This window comes from Lonchura striata, chromosome 5 (assembly GCF_046129695.1).
Source record: "Lonchura striata isolate bLonStr1 chromosome 5, bLonStr1.mat, whole genome shotgun sequence".
NCBI lineage: Eukaryota > Metazoa > Chordata > Aves > Passeriformes > Estrildidae > Lonchura > Lonchura striata.
Genome location: NC_134607.1, coordinates 46,813,172 through 46,836,422, shown reverse-complemented (window position 1 = coordinate 46,836,422; position 23,251 = coordinate 46,813,172). Strand labels below are relative to the sequence as shown.

Genomic DNA, 23,251 nt, shown 5'->3' with positions numbered 1-23,251 from the left:
AAAGACCTGGCTGCATCTGCTGCAAGACAATCCCCAGGGTCAGCTGTGATGGAGTAGGACTAGGGAAAGGCAAAGGCAGATGGCAAATGGGCTGCTCCTGCTCTGAGCAGGAGGCTGGGCTGCACCCACAACCTGCTGAGGTCCCTTCCTACCTGAGTCACCCTGTGATCCTCTAATCCACACCAGAGCTACTCAGGACCAGAAGCCCTCGCACCCACTTGCCTGAGTCAAATATTTTGCTCTCTGGCCTGCTTCCAGCTTTTTGTCCACACATTTGTACACATCATTATTTTGTGAACTGAAGATCTGACCCCTGCTCTACATCTTCAGGATGTGCACAAAAAGAAAACGACATAGAATTTTATGTTAGGGAAATTATCCAAACCTGTGTTTTCTGGTTGATTTTTGTGGTTTGAGATGCAGACTTGCTATCTGCTACCAAAGCTAAGAGACGGGATTGTCATATGAAACCTTACGGGCCGTGACAAAAGGCATTCAGGGAGGCTGAGCTGGCACCACTGGGGTATTTGTCCTCTATGATGCTGTATAACACACTTTGCCCAAGACACAGACTGTTGCCCTTCCTTGACCAGAATAATGCTGTGGGAATGAAACAATGAGAGGTCAGACACATTGGGATCACAGCCTAGCCTGGGGTGCCACAGCATTGCACCCTTCCCTCTGCAGTGGGTGGGAAGCTGTGCTGTCTGTTTCTGTTTGGCAGGATACACCATCTCTCTGATCCAAGCTCTTCCTGCCTGTCCTTGCACAGTTGTGTCACATGTCTTCATTCCTCTATAGATGCTGAAAGAAACACATGTAATCATGCAGGCAAAACTAAGAGAGACCACAAGTGCAAGTTGTTGAAGGATCACAGCACCCACAAAAAGGAAAGGGGAGGATGGCCTTGATGGGCTGGGACCAGGGGAGCACCCAGCGGGCGTCAAATCCATCACTCATTCTCCCATGTTTAGTAAAAAAAACCAATGATCTGTGCATTGGGACTGCTTTCAGTGGTAAGATTTCAGAATCCCACTAAGTGTCTGGTAGCAAAGAGGGACTGAAAGGGCCTTGGGAAGGTGCATACAGCCACATGGATTCCTTGCAGCTGCTGGTTCACCTTCTCTGTGCTTCCCCCATCAGAACCAGGATAGACCTTGTTGTGCAGGTCGGCTTGTGTGTCTTGTGAGCCATTCCCCAACCCCAAAATTTGCCAGTGTTTGAGCAGCTTGGAGGCTGAATGCCCGTCTTTGGACAGATGTAGTTGTTTCTGGCTCAGACATGTCCCCACCAGGGCACAGGCTGCAGGCATTCCGCTGCCCATTGCCCCACATGCCCTCATTGTGCCCTCTTCCAGCTACCAGTCCACAGCAAATACAGGTTTGGGTTGGATGGGGAAGGCTTCAGCCAGCAGCTCATCTCTCTTAATCCCATGAGCCCATCTCCTCATGGAACCACCTCGACTACAGTGTGACTGGGGGGGAAAGGGCATTTCTAAATTTCTGCCCTAGTGCTATGACCAGCAGACTACAACATCTGTATCTCACACTGGGATTTAGAACTGGAGTGTTCCTAGTCAAACCAAGGTGCTGTGGATCCCTTCACTCCCTTATACAGAGTAGTGACTTATCTAAATGTGAATGTGAATTATCTAAATTAGTTAAAAGCTCTAATCAAATGCAATTATCTGCTGATATAGTAAACAATATCTGGGCCATAGCACCATATAAGCAATTGCTTAGGAAGGGTAGCTTGGTTCCAGGTACCTATGAGTCATTGCTCATAGTGTTTTGAGACCTAGTTGGCAAATGAATTAGGGTTTTAATGTGAACTTTTTTTCCTTGTCTGACTAGTCTTACTTTCCTACTGGTGAAGTTCTTGCTAGATGAAAACCAGGTAAGCTAAAAATCAACTTATGAGGCTGTTCTGTATAGCTGCGTGGGTTTCTATGTTGGTTTTTTCCAGCTAACTGCTTATTTCTACTCACTCTTGTTTGACAAGCTCAGAGGTAAGGAGCTAACTGCCATTTATTCATGTTCAGAAGAAACTCTGGCACATCCCAGTTTAATCATGATCAATGAATCTGATTTTGAGGACAAGTGCTGCTCAGAACATGGGTGGTGTCACAGTCCATGCAACATTTACTGAAAATACAAAGCAAACTAGAAAGTAGGGTGGGAGGAACACAAATATTTTGACACAAATAGACAGAAAAAGTATTTTTTTTCTGAGTAGTTAATTTTCAAAATACAAATCCTGTAGGATTTCAAAATAGAAATCAGTTTTATGTAATTAAATCTTTTGAGAGGTTGTCCCTGCTGTGGAACACTGCTTTGCTGTCCATGATCACGCATAGGTGGTCCCCCCTGTAGCATCCAAGTGATTTTGTGATATGGTAAGCAGGTCCCAATGTGTTTGTGGGGCATGTGGCCTCACCTCCAAGCAACCATGTGCCTTGAAGGGGTAAGGCTTTAGAGAGGCGAGCTAAAATAATGAGAGAAATTAACACAGCCCCCAGGGGCCAGATTCTTAAAGATAAGCATACATGCACTGTTTTCAATAGTGTTCCTCGGGTACCCAGTATTGTCCACACAGTTTTTACATTTGGAAATATGTCATCTGAATGTAAAGCAAATGGAAATTTTGAGCTATTGCAGACTTTTATCCCCTGTTATGCATGAACACAGGGTGTGGAAAAAAATGTGTCTGCAAACATTAGTAGTACTCTGCACCAAAAATAACTGGGTAGTTTTTGAGCAGGCTGCTTTTGCACATGGGTGTCTCTCTTTCTGTTTCTGTTATTAGGCTTCACGGATTTCTCTGCAGAGCAGAGAACAACAGGCTGTTATCTTTTGAGGTGCCTCTGTATTTAAGACCTTAGCTGCAGGTACTTTGGGTATAAATAATCCCAACCACATCATGCCCGAGTGTGCAGAAACAACACACTGCTGCTCAGCCAAGCAGTCAGCATCGGGCTGATGTGGGAAGGCATTTGCTCCCATGGCAAATGCTGGCAGGCAGCCCTCATTCCCCACAGTGGGGAGATGCTTGTGGAGGGGTGACAGAACCTGACAAACATGTCCTGTGCACTTGGAGGTAGACCAGTGCTTGCAGGGCACTGGGGAGGAGGGAAGCAGCCCCCCTGCCCAGCATGCTCTCCTGAATCACCCTCACACCTCGGAAGAGGTGCTGTAGTGGGAATGGTTGCTTTATGTACACAAAAATACACAAAGCTCTTCCTAGTGTGCTGCACATGGGACCTTCCTAGGCAGAGAAGGAGGGCCCCAGTGCCACCGAGGCACTCATCTATGCCAGTGCTGTGGGGGAGACAAGCATCCAACATCCATGGTGCTGGAAAGCTCCTGGAGGCTTTCCACCATGGGATGCCCCAACAGACCCGGCACCCCTAGGTGCCTTTCCCTGTGGTGACAAAGCGTCACCAATGCCACCACACGCTGGCTTTGCCTGCTGCCCTCATAGGTGGGAAGGAACTGCCCTAGCATCTCATGTCAGGGCAGGGCTGATTTTCACTGGTGTCTTTTACACGCTCCAGGAGCTCAGAGGTAACAGATGGCAGTATTTATTGCGTTGCAGTGGCATCCCCTGCCAGCTTTGCATTGATCCAAGTCTGGCAGCACAGGACAATCCCTCCCATTCATAAAATCCTGGGATTTTCATTGTTTTTTTTGACACTGGTTTTGAATGATACTGATTTATACTCAGGAACGGCCTAGAAATCTTGTAACAAATAGCACGGTGGCATGGGGTCAGGGGCAGGGAGGCCAAACCATTTTTCTTTTTGCTCCAGTTCTCTTCCAAGCTGGGTGTGAATTATGGTCTGCAGTTAATGATGAAGTGCTGAGGCTGCTGGAACATTCTGCTTACCCAACAAAAGGAACAAAGCACATCTTTTAGCAAAAAGCAATATTTTTTTTGTATTTGAAAGCTCAATGGCACTCAGAAAGCATTGAGGCATTGAAGCTGGTGTTTGGGGGGAGGCTGAGTGAATGCAGCAGTAAAGCGGACAGTTTTAGAAGCAGGGACACCCAAAAAGCCTTCTCTAATAAAACAGTGATGCATATAAAGTGACCAGGATGGGGTATAGGTCTAACTCCTGCTCATAGCTCTGGCTACAGCTGAGGGTAAATGACTGTCAGAATAATATGCTGTTATGGCACGGTCCTTTCACAATCCGATATGCTGCTACAGCACAGTTATAACCTGAAGAGCTGGTGAGAGGGGACTGTAAATGTTAGGAACAAAAATGTTAGGTAATATGACAATATAATAAAATTTCTCAGTACTAAAGCTGTGAGTCTGCCCTGGATTTGATAAATACATGAATTGGTATCTTCTGGCATGGAGATTCAGAGAAACCCTGGGCCATAAGGTCTCTCAGTGGGTACCAGTAGCCTTGGATGCAGCTAATATTCCCTGAAGTGCCCCAGCACTTGGCAGGAAGGGAGAATTGTTGCCCTGAAGCACCTCACTCCCTCTCCAGAAGTGGGACAACTGGGAAAGCTGCTGCCCCCACAGTGTGATAAATACCCACACCCTACTCATTCAGCACCCTTCACATGGTCCCTATCTTTACTATAACTGTGGATCCAGCTCTCTGCTAGCCAAGCCTGGTCCTCCTCCATTCCCTGAGCATGCTGGGTCACAAATTTCATTACATTTTTTCTGTGTGGTGCAGTGGGGGTAGACAGCTCTGAAATTCATAATGTAGAAGGATGATAAATAAAATTAAATATTATTTAGTATTTGAACAAATACAGCATATTTCTTACCAAATATTATTAAATATAAATTTAAATTTATATGGACCAACTCACATATTATTTTAAACTTAGCTTTTTTTTTCTTGAAGTAATTATGTATTTGATATTTAATTCACAGTCATGAGTGTCCATTTTAAGGTTATCATATAGCTTGAATAAAATAGCTTGAACTGAGTAAACACTGATAGATAATATTCAAACACTACTTGTTTGTTCTCAAAGTTCTTGAAACAGTTGGACCTCTAGGACAGGAGCTGATCCTGTTGAACCAGAGTTTCACCAAGGAGATGCACCAGCTCTCAGAAGCAGCAGCAGCCACTTCTCCAGGTACAGAAAGACTACCCACCTTGTTTTGCTTTAGTTGTTTAAAACCCATGACTAAGAATAAGCCTTTCAGTAATCAAGCTAATAATTTCCAGTCCAAAATGCAGTTTGAGAAGAATTACTGAAACATACCAATTTACCAATTTACCATAATTTTAAATGTCAGTACTTTTACTAAATTCCACTTTCCATCCAGAAACAGAAGGATGCAAAAAATAGTTAGCTTTATCAATTTTCATTTGCTGCTCTTTGTTACACAGAATGAGGAACCTAAACAGGGTATGTTATGCAATGGCTTAAACTTGTTCACCATGTGTCACTCTGTACAGCAGAAAAAAAAAAAGTCAAATTTGTGCAATACGGTATCTTCAAATCTTCAAATAAACACATTTTTGTGACTAGTAATCAGCAAGGTCTACTTCTCCCTTGTAAAAGAATCAAGGAGAAGAAATGTAACAAAATTAAAAGTAATTATTTAAAGGAAGGTTTCTTGCTGCTAATTTATATTGTAAGTAAAGATACTGATTATAACCCCTTTGGTTGAGATAAGTCTATTCACATGCATTGTTCTCTGAAGATGCCTTCACTCTTCCCTTTAACTAGAAATCATTGATTTTGGTGGAGAGAAACTTTGAGGAAAAAATAGTTACCCTTGAGCCTTCTGATGCAAGTGGAATAATATGAAGACCAAATCTGAAGCAGGACCTGATGGCTAGGCAAGGCAGTCAAACTGAGTGCCATGAGAGGAAATGTTCTTGTTGTAAAAGTGGGCAAGAATAGTCATGCTCTCTTCTCCCAGCTTAAGGATCTGGTATGAAAAGGTTCCTCAATTAAAATCTTGTCCTGTTGCAATGTATGCCCTGACTTTACTTCCCCAAGGCAAAGGTAACTGTTACGGTCCCTCTGGAAGGCATGATTGAAGGGATATGTGGAATGTTCTTGCTGGTCTTTCTTGTGTACTACATGAGGTGGTGTCTGCTCTAAGGTTCCTCATTCCCCAGAGAGATGTCACAGATTGGCTATTACCAAACACAGTCTCATGAGTTACAAGAAGAGAAGTTTCCTCCTGTATGAAAAGGAATAAATGATGCATTGTGGTATTCAAGACATCAGAGGAGTCATTCTAACTATGAAGAGCATTGTCAAATGGGCAGGTGTTTCCTTGCTGAGATTTCAAAAAATCCCTTTAGCAACTTGGTATCCCATTTCCAAATGGTGTTGCTGTATGCAGAAACCAGCTCCATCCTGCTTTTCTCACAAAAGGCCAAGAGATGCTAAAGTACTTTGGAGGCTTTCAAGTGATTGTAGAATACTGCTGGCACTCAAGAGCACAATTTCATCTGAGCTTCCAGTATTTCCCATGGTGCTTATCCCTCTTGATTTTGTAGTCTCAATGACTCCTGAGTCTCTGTGCATCACCCAGGGTCTGCTCTGAAACATGATGCATAAACATGAACATAAACAGTTCAAACTCTTTCACATCTTTCTCTCATTCCCATTAATTCTTTGGTATAAGATATTTAACATGTTTTAAGTAGTTTTTATCATTACTGTTTAGTCTATTATCTTTTGATGATTATTCAATTACAGCAATTTTTAGATTCCTCCAGGGTAGATTTAACTAAATATGTTTGACTATTCTCATTTAAGAGCAATCTTCATTGCAATATTATCTTTATTCCCCCTCCTTTTTTTTCTGTTCTTTTTTTTTTTAGTAATGAAGCAGTCCGTGGTGTCAATGCAAATGCTGTGACATTTACAGCAGTTCAGCTGGGAACATACTGCCTGCATGTTCCTTTTATTCCTAATTTGCTGATGATTTCCAGCAGTGTGAGAGCACAAGCAAGCACTCTGTTTGATAGCAGTGTCTGCTGGTGCCCTTTTCTCTTTTTTTGTAACCCTTATCTAATTTTGGCAGGACCACAGTTCCTGCTCTTAGACTTGATAACAGGATCAGCACACAGCCCAGGCTTACAGTGAAATGCTTTGAGAACGTTTAGGCAGGATTCTCAGTCCAGCACATGCTGAAGTGGGGCCACCTGACCCACAGACAGGGTATCCTTTGGTTCCAGGGAGCTTGTTGGTTAACCACAACCCTAATGATCCTAGCACTTAGTACTGCAATTGGCATGTCCTGTCTATCTTGCTGACCCCCTTTGTTCCCTCTCTCCTGATTTGTAAATGGTCTCAAGTACTAAGGAAGAGCTGCTGCTTACCACAGTGTTTTATAAGTTTTGACATTTTTCTAATTTATTTATGCTTTCCATGGTGCAAACTTTAATGTGCAGAACAATGTGGGGAGAGAACTGGGAGGGTCATCAATCTTAAGGCAAGAAAGAATCATGAAATTAAGCACATATACAAGGAACAGATAATTTAATTTTGAATGTTCATATATTGAGATCAACACCTTGTGTTAGACTAAAGCATATCACCCAGAAGGGCAACAAACCATCAGCTGATGCCATCAAGAAGTTGAGAAACAATTTACATCTCTGCCCCTTTTTAACCACACTTGTACTTGTGTACAAATGTACTTGTGTAAAAAAAAATTCATTTCTTATTTCTGCTACCTAAACCTGATAATGATTTTCTGTTGATAATTTAAATATTACCACTGAATCAGTTATCTGAACTATTAATACCTTCTTAATACTAGGCATTTTAAGACACTACTGAAGTATTGCCTACAGATTTTGACAAAAAAATGAAGTTTTTTTTTACAGAGCTCTTGGCAATTTTCCTATGCTCCAATTCTTTGGAAGGTTTCTTCTGAAAGTTAATTTAATTTTGTAAGAAATGTAGTCGCTAACTTGACACAGGTGCTCAGGATCACCTCACCAATGCTGCATTTAAGCATTGACATCACTGTGTTTCTCACTATTTTCTTGTCCATATATTTTTTTATTTATTTTTTCACAGCATTGTTTTTAGCACTTCAGTTTCATTTCTTGACTTCTTTTAATTCAAAAACTCTACAGAGTAATTTCTTCCCAGCATCCTATTTCCTGCCATGCAGATCCAGCACTCCTCATCCCTAGATGTGTGGTTTTGCATTGCCTGGTGTTAAAATCTTTCTTGTTTGGGTGACTTGAGCTGAGCAAGTGCTCCAGCTCACTCTGCATGACTGCCATGTCATAACAAGATTTCCCTTGCTGCCTGGGCATCTTCCACACACTGGCTTTGCAGGGTTCTTGAATTACTCTCAGGTGCTGAAAAAAAAACCAGTGCCTTGGTCCTAGGCTGCTTGACTCAGAAACACAGCAGTCCATTTCATGACTGTTCCTCACTGGTAATCACTGAGGGCTTAATCCACTGGGTCTGTCCTGTATTATGTAGGGGGGAGTTTTTGTTGATTCTGGTGGGGTTTCTCTGAGATAACACCCAGCTAGCTTGTTATAACAAGTATGGATTAACAATCTGTCATGTCCACAATTGTCTTTTGCAGACAAAACTTATAAACCAAAGAAGTAAGATATATATTAAACAAAGTCACCTTGTTCTCATGAAACAATGGTTTCAGTGATTAAATATACATCTTCTTGATCCCTGAATTGTACATCAAGCTTCTCCATAGTTTCACTCAGATTGAAAATCTTTCAACCAGTGACTTCCTACTTGTCATTTTTAATTAACAAATCACAATGTTGCTTAAAATGTTTTATAATGCCTCCAGTACTTAAGAAGTTACTGAAAAAAATCATTCCCTTATATTTTGGGACATTTGGGATGTGTATGACATGCTTTGGTCCTGTTACAGGAGTCAGCATCCTACATCTTCCAAAAATTGAGAAAAAGCACTTTACTGAATGTTTCTGTCCTTTTATTGTCTCATTTGAAATGTATTTTAATCTTCATCTATTGGAGGCCTTCAGTCATTATATGTTTTTGTTTTGAGTAAACCTACCTTGAATAATTTTCCTCAAACAAATAGTAGATTGCCATAGTAAGAAGATGCATCTATCCAGCTTTGTTCATGAGACACATGGTAGGGGCTACCATGACAGACTTTCTCTGAGCTTGGGAACATTGTAGCACATAAGTCATGCAGCTCTGGAATGATGGGATGAACATTGGCATGGGTGCAGCTATGATGCTCTGTATGGGAAGCTTTGTGAGGTTCCTTCTCCCCTATAACCTTATGGTTGTGCTAAAGGAAGGCTGGAGCCTGGCACCTGCTGCCTGCCCCATGACTGTCTGCCCATTCTACTTCCACTTTTCTTTGGAGGCTGCAGCAGCAACTTTGTGCTTTACAAGTCTGAGTTCACTTGAGAGAATTCCAAAGCACCCTGCAGCTTTCCCGACCTGCTCAGACTTGGAGTCTCCTTGTATGACAGCCTTTTGAATTGGCCACAAATATGTTTTCTCGTTAGCCATTCATGTATTAAATACTCATCTCAATGATGAAATGCTTGCCTGGGTTTCTCTTAATGAACAAGTGTCAGATGTTTAGCATCAGTAGACTTTATTGCTCAAAGGCACAGGCTTCTTGGAGTTCCTCTCAGTCACTTCCAGCTCTGTCTGGCTCAAAATAATGGGGAGGAGGAAAGGGAAAGGAAGAGGCTGTTCCTGTCAATGGGATTCCAGCTGGTTTGTATATAAAGTCTTTGCAGGACACCCAAAATGCTTTATTCACCACTTGGATGTCATATTCTAACTAAAACCAATTATTTGGTTGACATCTACAACCCTGCTGAGGTATGTGATAATGGTGCCCCTTGTCTGCTAAGACAAACACACGCATTCTCCCCGCAGCGAGCAGCCGAGCGGCCCTCGCCAGCGCCGGCAGTGGAAGAATGCACCCCTATTCCCTGCCTCTTTCTCTCTCCACCCGCCTGTCCTGGCGAGCCAAGCCCATGAGAATACCCTGGCTTAACTTCCTGGCAAGAACCATCATTTTTATGTTGCTTTTGGGCAAACTTCAATGACTCATCTTGTATTCATGCTCATCTATGGTTGGCTTTTCTAAAATTTTTTTTCTTCTAATGTTCTGATCTGCCAAGCTGTGAGTAGTTTGCTTAACAATGTGCAATGCCTGGAGAACAGATGGACTCTTCCACCCGGTAGCATGCAAAAATGAAATTTTATCCATCAAACTTCAGTCTGTGACATTTCATTTGGAATGGCTGTTTCAACAGCTACTTTATCACCCAGAAGGTCCATTGTATTTCCTTTTGCACTAGATACAACTTCATGACAAACTCAGCACTGAGCAGCCAGCAGTCTGCATTGTGGTAGTACCTCATACAGGATTATCTTGGATTGCTCTCTTGCGCAAACATACTTATAAAAAGTTTGTGACCTTGAAAATTTACAGTGTAGGCAAGGAAAATGGTTTTCCAAGCATAGTAGCAGCTCTAGAAATGGACACTCAGGTTCTCAGGCACACTGTAGGGCTGACTACACTGATGAACTCCCCTTTTCCAGGACTAGTGCAAACTGTTATTCAACGTACAAATTCTGCTTTAACCCTGAAAAAACATTTAGGAGAAATTACATTATGTCTTTCTATGTGCCATTTCATGAAAAGCTAAGGAAAAAGACAAGAAGGAATGCTTTATACTCTGCTGCTCCACTTGTTCAGACTTCCTTTCCAGAGGGTTGAATAGTATAATTTTTTTCACTGAAACTTTGCTTGCTACCTCCAGAAGACAAATGGCACTTTCCTCAAATACACACTTCTGACTTCCATGAAATACCAAGGGGAATGGCTGAAATCAGAGCTAGCCTAGGACTACTGAGAAAGTCACATCTAGGACTGCTGCATTCCATACGCTCAGTCCAAAGTGCTCTGGCAGCCCTCATGGCCATCTGTGCAAAGAAAGAGTTTGTTCTTTAGTTGGCTGACATACTTATTTCCCTGTAGGTAAAAGAAGTCGGATATAATAGATTGGACATTCCCATATGTTGCTGGTGAATCTCAGCTTCTTGAAGCTGTTGATAAGTGGTGCAATCTTGCAAGAGCAGCAAACAGACATGATAGGCTTTTGAGAGGTTTAAAGATGGATTAAAGCAGAATATTCACAAAGGCTAATTAAGCTACAGCAGCTGCTCTTCACAGGACAGTCTGCAGGCAGTGGGCAGAGGGAAGCTCCCCTGGAAATGACTCAGAGCACATCCCTACATTAAACTCTTGCTCTGAATCACCTTCTGAGAGAGCCTCTGCTCCCCTTGCAGATGCCCATCTCCACTATTTCACATCATTCATCTTTCCAGCTGTTTCCCCTGGGCTCCTCTGCTGTCACTGTGGACACAGACCAGGGGAAATTGCTGTGAAATCTATTGCAGGTGGAAGGATAAGCATGTTGTAAATGGCTTCACAGACTCAAATGGGGTTTGATCTTTCCAGTGATTAAACACAGCTTGCTAAATTCTGTGTTTTGAAACTCACTGCTAATATTTTAAAGTGAAAAACAAAAACCATATGGGATTTAGCAATTTGCATGCCAGGTTATGATGAGCTGCTTGGTTTGTCAGTTCCCAGCTGCTCCTTTGAAAAAGAACCAGGGGATTTCCTCACTGACTGGGCTGCCAGCTATCCTGGGGTGAATACAGGGAACAAGAACTTTGTATTAGATTTTATGGGCTGGAACCTTCAGCATGCCACAATTCCTCTGAACCACATGAATGTGAACCAAGGACAAACTGACTCTCATTAATCCCTGCATTTACGGGGAAAGAACTCTCCATTTATACAAAACTGGTGGAGGCAATATTCCAGCTCCATATTTCAGACACATGTCCTATAGCACAGAGAGGTAGGAGGATGGAAAATATGTGGGAATAGGGCTTCTCTGTGGCTCATCCTCTGCCTGCTGGTTTCCTTTGAGCCTTAGTTATGGCTGCAGCAGATAGGTGCTTTTACAGCTTCTAGGGACAGCTGTCCATCACCTACAGCTACACATATGCACATTTACTGATACATACATCTAACATGGACAAGGACTGAGGTTTTATGTGCTCTGTGGCACAGAAAGTGTGAGAATGTTCAGGGTGAGCCAGTGGGTTGTTGTCATGCCCTTCACCCTTGCTGTGAAGTCAGCCTTATCAGACTTTGCCCCCTGGAGTGTCTGGCACCGACACAGCAGTGAACTTGCCCACGCAACCTGGACCAACTCAGTGCAAGGAGAAGCAGTGTGGCTGACTGTAGAAAGCTCTGTATCTCAAAAGTAATTTGCCTGTGGTTCTGCTGACACCTTCTGATTAGGCTGCTCTCCCAGTAAAAGAAAGGGTGTACCGAAATAAATTTCCAACCCCCTATTCCACTGCAGATAGAAGACAAAAGATATATTGCTAATTAAAATGTTCTAATCTGCTGGAAAGCAGTTTTGTAGGATTGATTTGAATAAAACTGATGATGCAGCCCACTCAGATCACTGGGAAATGACCTCTCTATTATGAAGTCCCAGAATAACATAGCCAAGCAATCTTGATTTCCTAATATCTGTCAAAGGAAGAACTTCTTAGTTAGTTACAGCATATAATACAGATATTCCTGAAATGTCCTCTGCTTAATGAACAGCTGATATTGGCTAACCTCATAGAAATAAGAGAGAATTAGTACCAGCTGCAAAATGCATTCACTGGATAGTGAAACTGGCAGTTGGTATTATGCCTGCTATAAATATTTTTAATTAAAAATTGTTTTCTGTCTCTTCAATTGGTATAATAGCGATAATGCTTACTGAGAGTTACTGAAGATGTAATAGGATTCCCCTTCGTGTATAGCAGAGCTATTTATTCTGCTGTAATGTTGCTATAGTGGAAATCTGCATAATAATGCCCAGATTCTAGTGCAAGAGAAAAATAGACTGCTGGAGTGTTTCAGAATAAAGCACATGAGCAGGCAAATTCCTAAACAAAAACCATGCTCAGACTCTGTTTTCTCAGGTATGACTTTAAAATTATATTAAAAAACCTTTGCGGGGGGGAATTTTCAGCTTCAATCCACAGCCCTGGGGTATTGTATGCCTCTAAGAATGGGTTTGCTTTTTGCATGCTTGCAGAGAGCAGTGCAGCAGATCCTCTTGTGCTGCTCTGGCTGGGCCCTGGCACAGCTCTCTGTCAGGAAGGATGGGGGCTTGGGGGTGCTTCTCCTGCCCTCACTCAGGAAGGATCATCCCTTTTCCCCATTGGAAGGGCTGGGAGAGGCACTGGCAGAGAGAACACTTCAGTGCTGCAGCAGACTCGAGCCTCTGGGCATCTTGTCTCCACTTGGTGCTCTACTGCCATGACCTTCCACAGGTGATGAGGGACACCTGCTCCTTTGGGGAGTCAAGAGGCATTAAACCAGCTATGCCCTGGCAGGCACAGCCCATGTTAGGCATTACTTAGATCGGATGGATACAACAACAGCTGGAGAAATCTGCTAGCTGTCCCTACTGGGCCTTTGGGAACTTGTGATTGCTCTCCACACTGTGTGGGAGAATTTCTAAAGCTGATGGGACCAAATGCTTTCTCATCCCTACTTGACCCTCTTCCCCTCTGAGGCTTTGGACCACTATAACGATTTAGCCGTTTTCTTCCACTGTCCTCCTCAGGCCCCTGCCTTTGTCCTCCCTAGCTTCCAATACACCTACCCCTGACCAGCACTCACCCTCACTCTCATTTTTACTCCCCTGTGTCTATCTCAGAGGTCCTGCTGCAGCTTGCCTTGGTCTGGTGTTTGCTTTCTGATAATTCACAGAGGCTCAAGTCAAGACAAAAGCCTCATTCTGTCAGTCACTGTATGAATACATGATTAGGCACATTCCCTGCTCCAAAGACCTCTTATCTAAACTTGCTGGTTTGATTTCATGACACTAAATTCCTTTCCCAGTTTGGCTCTCATCCTTTTCTTGTCCCTAAACTGACAGCAATTTTATTGCAAGCAAGTAATTTCCCAGACACAGCTATGGTCTCTTTTACCCATAGGTTCTTTCTTCTTATTCTGGGTTCTTCTTTCTGCCACAAATTATCTTTGCTTTGCTATTCCAGTCAGGCCTTTAAGATGCATTTATGGTTTACAGTCCTCTAATTTTCCAGATCCTTGTTACTCTTAGGGTTCAGCAGGAACTGTCCTCTCTGCTCTCTTTCAAAGGGAAAGATGAACTCTGCTTGCTGGGGCATTTCCTGAGCTTTCCACAGAGAAGACAGCAGCCCCACCTCAGTGTGTTCCTGCCAGGCCAGTTTGCAGTGGACACCAATACCATAATCTATGAGCACCTCTGCAGATCAATGGATTCCACAGCAAAGACAAGAACAAAACAAAACCAGAGAAGTGACTCACACCAGTGCCCAGAGAGATAAAGGAAGAAAGAGAGGGAGACAGAGAAATGACACCACAACCTCATCTGCCTGAGGGCACAGAGGTCATGTTAGCCAGGGAATTAAACAAAATGAACTTTGCTGAGGGTGGCTGGGCAGGATGAGTTTCTGTTTGATTATTTAATTCTTCCAGGCTACCTCCAGGGTCAGGTTACCTAATTTTATTTCAATAATGAAAGTATTATGAAAAAGAAATTATATGAGATTATTTATTTTCCATCCAATCCAATGAATTGGTTTTGGTGGCTAGTTTGAATGCTATTTTGACCACTTGACAGGTTTTATACAAAATACCTGGTAATTTAAGATCCTGTTACACCAGCAGAAAATCTCACTTACCCATGTGTCTCCTGCCCTGTTGTAAACCAAAAGAATTAAGAACACCCTAAGCCAATTCTCTATTTGTTTGAATCTGTAGTTATTCGAAAACAATTGTCTAGTTATTTGAATCAAAAGGCAGTATTGATTATTTAATTATATAGAAATTATCCAGATGCTTAGCATTTACTACAGATTCATGACTATCCCAGAGCAGTTAAATGCCCTTCTTGCTGCCATCAACAAAAGCTACTTATTAATCCCTAGAAAATGGCTTGCTAACAATCATAAACTGCTGTTAAAAGTTGATAAATAGATAAAAGTGTCACATGGATTTATGAATGCTAAGGCTGAATGGGATCTGTGTGATGTTTCTAGCAAATTAATGCCATGTGCAGGAGCTCATCTGATTGCTTGAATTATCAAAAAATCCCAAGTTGCTCTTTTGGATTGGAAAATGGCACACAAGAAAGTGCCAAGTGGCTGGAGTCCTAGCTACTGACTGGGAAATAATTTGCTGCATAATAAAGAGGCACCTTCCTTCTAACAGCAGTGCTCTGCCCTATTTATTGTATCATATAAATGTGTGTAAGGGAGGCTGTGTTGTTTCACTTTTTTTTTAAGAGGAAAAAACATTTGCACATAGACACACACACACAGAGCTGAGCCAGCTCCTCCCAGGTACAGCAATGGCTCCAGCAGGTGTTGGGTTTTGCTAGACTAGGATTTGTACTATTCAGACAAAGGTCTTCGAGACCTCTGAGAAGGTCTCTCCATGCCCTTCTTCGGGAAGGTCTCTCCATCTTCTACCCACACTGAGCTGGATAGAACAATGAACATGATAAGTGCTGTCAGTGAAAGGTGGTTTTGGAAAACGTTGCTCCTGGGAGGGCATGCAGACCCTGGGGGAAGGGGTGGTGGAGGGCAGGGATTTACAGCATGCAGCAGCACAGCATTCCCCCCACATGTGGTAACTGTGCCCCACCACTGCAGAGGCACTCACGCTGTCCCTCCTGCCTGGGAGGGAGCTCAGCTTCAAACCAGTGTGCAGAGGACCCTGGTCCTGAGGGGTTGCAGAATCCTCGTCCCAGTCACCTGGACAGCAGTGTCAGTCCCTGTCCCCTCAGTACCCATTGTCCCTGTAGCTAGCTGTCATCAGCTTCCTAACCCCACTGAATGAGCAGTAGCTGGTTATTGCATTTGAGCTGTGAATAGTAAAAATTATATACACATGCATTGTCTGGAGAAGAAGAGCAGGTCTGTGGGAACATCCTGATCCTATTAGGAATTTAGGGAAGTGGCTTCCTTGTATCCAGCCAGACTGCAGATACTGAGGTAAGAGGAGAGATGAGAAATTACTGTCTCCTTCAAAGAATCAGAGGTGGGGACCTGAGGACCCTTCTCAAATCACATCTTCCAAGTTTGTTAGCATTACTGCCTCTATTTTCTGTTATTTTCAGTGTATCTGTGTTAATCAGGCAAAGAGACATTTCAGAGCAGCACTGGACAACAGAGGGTTGCCCATCGTTAGAAAAGAACTCACAAGGCCCCAGTCCCCTGCCCCTTACCCCACACACCATTCACTTCTCCTCCAGCACAGGGCCTCGGGGGCTCGGTAAATCCCCTGGAGCAGCAGCTGGCCAAGGGGCTGGGATGCAGGAGAGGAGAGGGCACATAAATGGGCTGTCGCTGCCACTCAGAGGTGTGGGATGTACCTGTGCAGCAAGACACTACTCTGGAGGTTGGCAGGCTGGAGGTTGCAGCCTGTAATTTTTATTCACACTCAACACTCTATGGATGTTGAGTGTGAATAGCAGCCTCTGTAACTCCCTCCTCTCATCCCATCAGGAGGCTTACTCCCACTGCCCAGCGCTGAGGGCATGCCCCTTCCACAGACCACTCCCGTGATTTTTTTGGCGGGCTGCACCACAGGAGTCGCCAGGCACTAAACAGGAGCAGAAGTAAACTAAGCATCCCCCCTCAAACTATTTCCAAATCAGCTTTGCTGTGCTTTCACACCGCGTGGCCAGGTTTCAGGTGGGAGAGACGCACACTGTGCGCTTCACTGCGCCGCCCCCCCAGGATCCCCGCCCCTCCCTTCGCATCCACCGGGTGCCCGTAGCCGGGCAGAACCCCCTCCTGTGCTCAAAGGCTTTTGCAGCGCTGGGGAATACCCGGCAAGCAGCCCCAGAAAGCTTCTGTGCCCAAGAGGTGAGAGGGGCAAATTTGCCTCCCCGAGCTCCTCCAGGGCTACGGAGCTTTTCGGTGTCAATGGCATTCGGCCTCCAAAGCCCGGTGCCGGGCGGGGCGGGGCTGCGTGGGCAGAGGGGGAGCACATCCCCAGCGCCTCCCTCCCTCGCTCCCGGTCCCGCCCGGGCGCTCCGCTGAGCGCGGCGGCCGTGCCATCTAGCGGGAGCGGGGATGGACACCCTGCTCCCAGAGCACCGCCGGCACCCCCTGCCGACGGCCTCCAGGGCTCCCCTTTCAGCTTCTTTCCTCTTCGGGAACCGCTCCCGCCCCTGCTCGAAGGATGTTGACAGAAATTAACGTCAATGGCTAAAAGCCTGCATCAATTCGATGTCAAGCTGCAGACAGCAAGGACCTGGCAGGTCCTGTTTGTTGTGGGAGATGGGGGTGCGCAAAGGGCTGGCAGATGGAGCAGGCAAGGAAAAAGAGTTCCGTAGGAAAGGTTTTAGGAGGGTCAAAACTGATTTTTAAATTAATATTTTACTCAGGTACAGATCAGGTGATAGAAATGTCTTTCTCATCATTTAGGTAATTAAATGTCATAGAGTGCCGGTTTTTATGAACAGATGCGGTGAACACCTGCCAAAGAAACCACCGTCCTGTCTCGGAGTGTTCTTGCTCTTAAAGATCCGCCAGTTTTTCACCCCATTGGCTTTTCATGGCCTCCACAAAAGAGAGCGAAGGAGGCGCATTCTTGCTCTTTCATTGAAGGAAACGCTCAGTTACAGGTACAAGAAAAGGCATGGAGGAGGATGCAGAGCATCGCCCAGAAAACCTTAAACTACTTATTTACTATCCAGATTAATCGACTGAACAGTAAGTAATTAATCTGGAAAGCCAGGTGTCCCCGGGAAGCGCTTTTCTCCAGGTACGAGAGCGGAGCAGGCGGGCACTCCGCCCCGCCCCTCGCGCAGCGCGGGGCCAGTTCCGCGCGCCGCCCCGCCCCGCCCTTCCGCCGCGCGGACATGGCGGCCGAGCCCCAGGAGGAGGCCGAGCCCCAGGAGGAGGCCGCGCCCGGCCCGGGCCCCAAGCGCAGAGACAAGCACAAGAACAAGAACAAGAAGAAAGCGGCGCCAGGTGAGGGCGGCATGCGGGACTGGCGGCTGGCCGGGAGGGCCGCGGGGGCCTCCGTGGGGCGCTGCAGAGAGTACAGGCGGGTGGGTGCTTGGGGCCGGCAGCGGCGGTGCCGTGCTGCGGTGCTCCTGCCGTCGAGGTACTCGGCTTCCTCGCCTCAGTCTGTGCCTTGTTCCTGTGTAATATACTTGAGTAATCGTCTTGTATATGCCAGATCAACAGCGCATATCTCAGCTGCGGATTTCTTCTTTTTTTTTTTTCTTCAATATAAAGACTTTAAGGCAGTAATTTTTCTAAGATCAGAAGATATATGCAAACCGCACTTAACAGTATAGTTAATATAGTTACATTAACTATACTGTTAATATAATCTTCTTATAACAATGGCTTTTTTATATAATAATCTTCTTATAGCAGTGACTTTTTTTTTTCTTTTTAATAGCAGTTGATGAATCTGAACTCCTCACTGTGCCAGATGGATGGAAAGAGCCAGCCTTTACAAGAGAGGATAATCCCAGAGGGCTACTGGAAGAAAGCAGTTTTGCAACATTGTTCCCAAAGTATAGAGAAGCATACTTGAAAGAGTGCTGGCCACTTGTCCAGAAAGCCTTGGGTGAACATGTATGAACTCTTAATCATTGTGGTACTGCACTTTACATTTTGGGACATACAGGTCTTACTTAAGCTAATAAAAACGGTGCAAGTTGCTTTTCTCATGCCATGTTTGTAAATTTCTACTGTGCTTGCATCTTAAATTAGCAGTGTCATTTTTTGTCATCAAAATCGGTGAAGAGCTGCATAGCCAGACTTGCAGTTCTTTACAAATGCTGTCAGCAAAGTATTTGCAGTAGCAAATATCTCATCATCCAAGTACTGACAGCTTTATTGTGCTTGAAATCAGGAAGATAAGAGAGGTGGTGCTTGGGGCCTTATGACACATATAAAGTCAGGGTTTTGTCTCTCTGTGTGAATTTTCTTAAACTAAAAGTCACTTTAGAAATCTTGGAAAATAGATCTGCATTCAGTTAGTTAACTGCTTACTACCAAAGCTGAATTGTGATATTGAACTGGTGTTTCTTTTCAAATATTGTAGTATGTGAAAGCAGCGCTGGATCTAATTGAGGGAAGCATGACTGTCACTACCACTAAGAAGACTTTTGATCCGTATGCAATCATTAGGGCTAGAGACTTAATAAAACTTCTGGCAAGAAGCGTTCCATTTGAGCAGGTCTGTAATAAATCCTGAAAGTTTTTATCCATCATGATGCTTATATTTTGTCTTAAATTCTATTATAATATTATACTTAAATTCTATCATAGTACTTATAAAATACTAAGTTTTAAAAATGTGGGCATTTAAAGTGAGTCAAGTAAAAGAAAACATTAAAAGTAAATATATCTGAAAGTAAAGGTAGAAGAATAAACTGAAGTATTCTCTTGACTCTTTTGATTAATACATTTGAATTCAGATGACATTGCCTGCATTTCTTTAGGCAGTTCGTATCCTTCAGGATGATGTTGCATGTGACATCATTAAGATAGGCTCTCTGGTGAGGAAGAGAGAGACTTTTATAAAAAGAAGAGCACGACTTCTTGGGCCAAAAGGATCTACTCTGAAGGTATTTCCTATAGGTGTAGTAACCACACAATATTGAGACCCAAATTTGTGTTAGGTCTTAATATAATACTAATTTCTTTTCTTTTTTTTTTTGGTGTAGGCCCTGGAACTGTTAACAAACTGTTATATTATGGTGCAAGGCAACACTGTTTCAGCTCTTGGACCCTTTAGTGGGCTAAAAGAGGTAAGTTGAGGTAGATGAGCCATTTGTGTAGCAAACAAATTTCTGTGCCAAGCTCGAGGGTGGACGATACACAAAATCTCTCAACCTCAGCGGTATCTCACTGACTTTTCAGCTGTCTGTTAGTAAGCTACATTTACATGAACGTCCATAGTATTAGCATCTTAGCTGCTGAGTTTTCTTTAGACTCCAAGATCTTTCTGTCTTGGCAAAAAAAAGCATCTGTATGTATTTTAATAACTATGTGAGAGAAGAATGCTTATCAAAAGCAAGTTTCTCATGACACCATAAGATCCATGGTAACATGAAAATAATGTTTGTGGGGCCTCCTGGAGTCTATTAGAAGCATGACAATAGTATTGGCATTTTTTAATTCCTTCTGGTTAAACCCTGTGCTTTAGCTTTTTAAAGGCTGGAATCAATGATCTTGGAGAGCTTCTCCAACCATAATGGTTCTGTAATTTTAATTCTTACTATTTTGGTGAGGCAGAGGCAGGAAGAGGAAGCACAATATTTTATAGGTGATATTTTAAGTGATTAGCATATGAAATACTTGATGAGCTTTCTGTTCTTCTTTTGTATTTAATACAGGTTAGAAAAGTTGTTCTGGACACAATGAAGAATATACATCCCATATATAACATCAAGGTTAGCATGGTCCACTGTGCATCTTTATTTACAAGAAAATGCTATTTATTCCCAGAGGGTTGTATGTTAAAAATTTAGATGTTTCTGTGTGGTAATCTATTTTGACGATTTCTGTAGTGTGCTGCTCTATAAAACCTAGTGACTTTGATAAACTTCATTGTACTAGAATGCATTGCCATAACACCATCATGGCAGCATCTGCAAAATCAAAGGAAGAGTTTATACAAACTTTCTACTTTGATTCTTGGCTCGATACTTGCACATTTAAACTGAAGCGCCTTCTCCAGTGCATTCTGTCCCTGTTTTGAGACCTCTTTCTGGTTCTGCTGTTCATAATTAAGCCCCTCTGCTCTTACTGAAGTGAGATATGGAAGTTTTGAATGTAGCATATTCACTCTAAGAAAGTCATGTAAACTTCTGTTTTGGATTTCTTGGCCTCTACTGTAATACTGTTTGTCTTCATAACTTCTTTGTGATGTTCTGAAACCACTGAAGACTTTGATGATCAAACGGGAATTAGCAAAAGATCCTGAACTGAGGACACAAAGTTGGGAAAGATTTTTGCCTAAATTCAAGCGGAAGAACTTGAAAAAACGCAAGGAGCCCAAGAAGAAAAATACTAAGAAGGAGTACACACCATTCCCACCTCCACAGCCAGAAAGCCAGGTCAGTTGAAACTTTATTTGGTTATGCAGGAATGTAGCACACCTCAAATTGTGGTCTTTGTAAAAAGAGATGGGGAAGCTTTTTCTGTCATGTTCTGATTCCTTGATATTACACATCTGGCTTCTAATGCATAATTAACTAAGGCTTCTTGCTGCTTGTCTTCCACAGGTTGATAAAGAATTGGCAAGTGGCGAGTACTTCTTGAAAGAAAGACAGAAGAAACGCAAGCAAATGGAAGAGATAAAGGTAAAGTTGTACTAATCCAGGGTCCAGTTAAAAAGCATTTGATTGCTGACTTGGAATCTGACTTTTTTTTTTTTTTTTTTGTTGTCATTTTTTGCCTTGCTCTATTCCTGCTTGACCTTTTTATTGGTAACTTCAGGCAAAGCAAGCAGATGCAGTCAAGAGAAGACAAGAAGAAAGAAATAAAGCCTTTATCCCACCAAAGGAAAAGCCAGCTGTGAAAACAAAGAAAGGTAACCATTTTTTCCTGTTGTAAAATCTTTTGTTGTCTATCTCTAAGCTGAGTGGTTTTGCAAATACAGTCTAGGAAAAAGAAAGGTCATTAAAAAAGATCCTGGTGGTAAGATCCATGCCCAGAGTTTGCCAGGGACAGTAGAAAGATCATCTAGCCAATAATTCTACACCTATAAAATGGCAATTATCCATTGAAGAGTCAATCTCAATTGGTTGTTATAGCTTCATCAATTTTTACCTTGCAGTTTTACAGTGAAGTTGCTATGACTTTTACATTCAAATAACAGAAAGCAATACTTACTTGAAAAACTTACATCACAGTTTTGGTACAAGACAGGGTAAATAGTTCTAACCTTTTCTGATAGTTCTAACTTTTTCTAAAAGTTAAAGTAAAACCACACTATGTGTAGAGTAAGAACTTAATGTTCTCAAATGTTTTATTTTTTAATACACTGGCAAAACAACAATCTTTGTATTTCTTATTGTGTAGCCTCCACTGAGAAAAAGATTGATATTGAAGCGATTAAAGAAAAGGTAAAGAATGCAAAGAAGAAGAAATTAGGAGCACTCCCTGAGGAAGAAGTAAAGTTAAAAATGGCAGCAGATGAAAAGAAAAAAAAGAAAAAGAAGTAATTCACCACCCAAGATGTTAACTTGTCACCTCTGATAATGAACATTTTTACACTCTGAAGATGGGAGATTTTTTGCTGTCAGTATAATGTGGACAAGAAAAAGACTATGTAAATGATCATTCTCTTTTCCTAAGTACAGTTTAATTAGTGAACCTACAATAGCAGTACAGGCTTGGTGAGGCTGGTGAAGAAAATCTGTGCTACTGTGTTGTTTGATATAGTAAGAGAATGTATTTGGATAATATCCATCTGTCTAAAGGGAAGGTTTCACAATAGAAACATTGAGTTTGATATGGAGTGTTAAACATTTGGGCCAGATAAAGCTCAAATTAATTCTGTAAAAGACTAGCAGACAATATGCAGCCTCAAGTTATGGTGGTAACTTTTCCTAAACAGGTAAGATTTATTACTATATAATGCTTTTATTTTTGTAAAAGCTGATTGGTTTTGTGTGTCTTGTCTCAATGTTAATAAACTGTTTTAATACAATGTTCTTAAATCCTTAGTTAATCTACTGCACAACCTCCCTTGTGTTGTCCAGGAAACAAACTCATAGTTTCATCTGAAAATCAGACAAACCATAATCTTCATTGCATACCATTGATAAACTGTCATATCTTAGCATTATCCTGATGGTCTTTTACACAGAATATGGTACAAAGTAAATGTCTTTGCATAGGGATTGTGCTGCAAAGAAGGCAAAAAGTTGTTATTTACCTTGAAATATATTCTTAGTTCTTGCAAAAATGTCTTTAAAAATTGTGTTCCTGTTTTTTTTGGCACTTCCCCTATTTTAACGGAAGTTTAGAGGTTTTTCAATTTCCTGAAACTGTGAAATGTGATGAAATAAAGTGCACCAGCGGAGCAGCTGTTGCTTATTTCATAAATCTGAGATTAAAGAAACAAATTTATTGAGGGGTAGATTAGAGCCACACTGTCATGATTCTGAGTGCTTTTGCTGGTGTTTGGAATTTTAATC

General features: G+C 42.6%; 1 protein-coding gene across 2 annotated transcripts; it reads left to right on the top strand.

Moving 5' to 3' along the window:
* Positions 1 to 17,917: 17,917 nt before the first annotated feature.
* On the top strand, positions 17,918 to 22,761 carry KRR1 (KRR1 small subunit processome component). Of its 2 annotated transcripts, none has more exons than XM_021528151.3 (10): positions 17,918 to 18,053; positions 18,496 to 18,671; positions 19,144 to 19,278; positions 19,544 to 19,669; positions 19,769 to 19,852; positions 20,441 to 20,497; positions 20,993 to 21,163; positions 21,332 to 21,409; positions 21,546 to 21,639; positions 22,131 to 22,761. In XM_021528151.3, the coding sequence occupies exons 1-10, from the start codon at positions 17,942 to 17,944 to the stop codon at positions 22,271 to 22,273; spliced, it is 1,176 nt and encodes a 391-aa protein (XP_021383826.2). In that variant the 5' UTR covers positions 17,918 to 17,941; the 3' UTR covers positions 22,274 to 22,761. The 2 variants fall into 2 exon arrangements, with proteins under 2 accessions (XP_021383826.2, XP_021383824.2); XM_021528149.3 differs by having other exon boundaries at positions 18,493 to 18,671.
* The last annotated feature ends 490 nt before the right edge of the window (positions 22,762 to 23,251 follow it).